This window comes from Gavialis gangeticus, unplaced genomic scaffold, assembly GCF_001723915.1.
Source record: "Gavialis gangeticus isolate Ggan-Ray unplaced genomic scaffold, GavGan_comp1, whole genome shotgun sequence".
Classification (NCBI taxonomy): Eukaryota; Metazoa; Chordata; order Crocodylia; family Gavialidae; genus Gavialis; species Gavialis gangeticus.
The window spans coordinates 501972-505732 of NW_017729013.1; the positions used below are offsets into that span (position 1 = coordinate 501972).

The following is a 3761-nucleotide window of genomic DNA, read 5'->3' on the forward strand; positions in this document are numbered from 1 at the left end:
GGGTTGCCTGCTTTCCCTCAGATCCGTGGTAAAGGACTGGACTGGTCCCTGATCGCCAAGGACTTCAACTTGCTGAAGTGGCTTGGAGCTAATTCCTTCCGCACAAGCCACTATCCGTACGCAGAGGAGATCATGGATCTATGCGACGCATATGGCATTGTGGTTATTGATGAGTGTCCCGGAGTGGGGATGAGAGACATGTAAGTGACTGGTGGAAAGTCCACTCTGCTTTTTACCCCGGGCTGCTTAAAATGCGTATTTGCTAAGCACCAGGCGTGATAGCCCAGACTGCAAGAGCGCAGCTTCTCCCTATAGTTACTGCACAGCATAATGCAGTCTTAGAGTGGAGGTGGGACCAAACTGTGTTCCTAAACTGTTGCACAGCTTTGGGCTAATTGGGTCTATCCCCATCTATATTACAAGCCTGAGCTGTGTCTGTTCACACTATAGGCTCCTGAGCTGTAACCTGGTGGCTTTAAATCAGTACAGAAAAGACCCAGTTCATCTGAACCAATGTGGCCTTGTCCTGTTTCAGCAAACCCCAAATCGGTAGCAAACCTCAGTCAAGCCAAACCACTCATGATGAATGAGAGGAGGTTGATGAAAGGCTCTGGTTTTGGTTCATTTTCACTTCAGGCACACAAGCTGCAGTGGTGACAGGGAAGAAATCCTGGGAGTACTGCAGGGGTCTCTGACGGGATTGGGCAGCATTGTGTTTTCTGGAGGAAGAGGAGGAGGTGTTGCAGCCAGGAGACAGTTCTAGAAAGGAGTATGCGTGGTGGAAGGGAGGTTGCATATTTTGCCAGCACTTCCCAAGCCAGTAACCATTCTGCAAATGGCAACTCCCTATCCAGGGACACGGGGCCAGCTCCATCTCTGTGGAGGGGCTCCTGTCAGGGTTTAATTTAGGCCTTTCTGCTGCAAAGTCCTTGGTTATTATTGTTAGCACAAAAATGGATTTACTCGGCAGCTGTGTGATTTTACTTTTGCTTCCTTGTGTCTTTGAGTGAGAACTTTGGGAACCAATCCCTGGCACATCATCTGGTGGTGATGGAGGAGCTGATCCGCAGGGATAAAAACAGGCCATCGGTCGTGATGTGGTCTGTAGCCAATGAGCCTGCCTCAGAGCTGCCTCCAGCAGCCAACTACTTCAAGTAAGTGCAGGTTCTTGCACATGGTTTGATTGACTTATGAGGAACGGGCTGTGTAATGTTGCAGACAGCAAGGAGTTGAATTGGGAAGGCAGGTATCTTTCTCTACCGAGCAGTAAACTCCCATACTCTGTTTAGGAGTCCTTGTAAAGTCTGTGAAACTTGTTTCAGTCTTGTCTGTGCTTGCTGGGTCTTTGCCTGGTGCACGTTTGCATGGTGAGTCCAATCTCCCACAGTCGCACTTTGTCCTGCTCCTTCTCCAGGCTAAGGAACTGTTAAAAATTATTGGGAGCCCATTTAGGAGGAGGTGCCCTTTTTGAGACTAAGGTTCAGCAAAGGCAGAACACAGTTGGGTTTCTCCTTACTGCAGGGAACCCGGGGTCAGAGTCACTTCTGGCTTAAATTTTGGACTGCAGTGGAGCTCAGCCAGTGCATAGGTGCAAGCCCTCAACTGAGGAAGTTGCAGTACTTGGCTGCTTATTTGTACCTGCTGGTGCTGATTATTTGATCTGCAGGAAGCTGGTGACTGTCCTCTTGGGACTGGCTTTCTTAAAGGCTGAACAGATCCACACTACTCGTTTTCTTAAAAAAAAACAAAAAACCAACAAACCAACACCCCCAAAAACTCTAAGTTAAGCATGATCTAGCAGAAAGGGCTGGAGTTGTCATCCATGGGACACGGTGTTTGTTGCGTTAAGAGTAGCTCTCGGAGCAGTTCCCTCCCACTGCTGACTTGGTGGGTTTATCCTGAGGGTGAAAACTCGCTATAACTCATTAATCAGTGATGGCCAGCTGGTACCAGTGGTGGCTGAGGTTTATGTGATGGCTTAGGATCTGGATAGGGACAGTCTTAGCAAGCTGCTTTGATGTTTGCTGCCACCTTCTTTGCATACCAACAGGAAAAGGGCCACAGCCCCTGTCCACAGCTCAGTGCTGCTGGTTTGAGGGAGAGGTGGATAAACCACTTCCCTGTACTTGAGTTCCTGCTGTGATTTTTCTCTGACTTTCAGCAGCCTCCACTGATCTTTTCACTGTGTAACCTTCACCTGAGCAAGCCCATTGCTTTCCCTCCTGACCTCGTAACTCCCAAGATTACCTGCACACTAAGGGAGATGAACACCACCCTGTGGCTTGCACTTCTGACCTTAAAAAAATTCTATTAAACTGCTCCAAATGTGATGGGGCGGGGGAGTTCTTGGGGTTTGTGAGGCTTTCTCCCTCTTGGTGATGGACACTTGTGTTTTACTGTTTGTAAACAGGACAGTGATAGCTCATACTAAAGCCATTGATCCCACCAGACCTGTAACCTTTGTGTCAAATGCTAATTACGCTCGTGATCACGGTGTAAGTTTAATTTATTTTCTAGATCTTTTTTTTTCTTTGGCTTTCTGAATGAAACTGGAGATGGGGCATGTTTGATGGTCCTTAGCTCCACTTCTCTCCCTTCCTATAACAGATGCTTAGAAGCTGGGGAGGGCAGGAGAGGTTTGTTCTGCTGAGTTTAGAGGCAAAACACACAGGCCCCAGCCCTCCAAATCTCTTGGACAAAGGCTGCCGGGGTTGCGTTTCTGGAAGGGAAAGTGTGCAGAATCTGCTTCCCTATGCAAAAACATAATGCTTTCACAGATGCTTTGTGGTTCTGTTGCTTGCTGATCGATGCCTGAATCTCACCCTTGCAGAAAGCTGTTTTTTAACCCACCGCCGCAAACTTCCCTAAACCTTAACTGTCTTCAGCGAGGTTGGGTAAAGAATGCTTTGCCTTAACTTTGGGTTTAAATGGCTCTTGATCATCTTTAGCAGCCACCTGTTAACTTCCCATAACCTCCAAACCTCTCCAGTAGGAATTCAGCTTCATAGCCGGAGCTTCTGAACTAGGCACCTCTGCTCCGAGTGGCTCCTAAGCATATTCATGGGCTACATCCTGCTACGGACAGCCTAAAGCCTTGAAGTGCTTGTGTCTCCATAGGTGACAACTACATTGGAAGCCAGATGCCACACACAAGGATTTGCAGTGGTTTCACTCTAACACGTCTCTATAACTGCTCTGTTCTTAGAAAGTGAACGTGCATGTGTGGCCAGGTGTGTGTATATAACGCGCATACCTGCTTGAGGTTATCTTTCCTTTCAAAGTGCAAATAGGGCAGTCTGACAACTAATATGTGGCCCGAAACTCTGAAAGACTGCAACTCTTCCCCCTTCCCCAAGTAGAATTAGAACTGGTGGAGTTGGTTTTAGGTGGCTGGGAGGGAACTGCTGTTGATTTGAGGTAACTTCCCGCCCAGCCCTAGTTGTGATGCTCTGACTAGTGACATTTTGTGGGAAGGTGCTTGTTGCAGTAGTTCAGGGAGACGCACAGGGGATGGAAAGAATTCATTTCATACGCATGTTCTGATATTAGCACCTTTTAATACAAACACATTAGAAGAACATTAGGCAAGTAACATACGGCATTGCTGCTTTGCTCCCCGTTCTGTCATCTGTCACCACTGAGAGCAGTCTAACTCTGTCTTCTTTAGAACCACCCTTCAGGTAGTTAAAATCTACTATCAAATCTCCACTCAGTCTTCTTTTCTCCAGACTAAATAAACCCAGTTCCCTAAGCCTCTCCTC

General features: G+C 47.5%; 1 protein-coding gene across 1 annotated transcript in view; it reads left to right on the forward strand.

Annotated features, from left to right (window-relative positions):
• GUSB (glucuronidase beta) overlaps positions 1-3761 on the forward strand; it is a 22229-nt gene that overhangs the window by 8217 nt on the left and 10251 nt on the right. The window contains exons 7-9 of the mRNA XM_019511351.1: positions 22-200; positions 1008-1154; positions 2411-2495. Of these exons, the coding sequence (XP_019366896.1) occupies positions 22-200; positions 1008-1154; positions 2411-2495 (411 nt within the window). The remainder of the gene's footprint in view (positions 1-21; positions 201-1007; positions 1155-2410; positions 2496-3761) is intronic.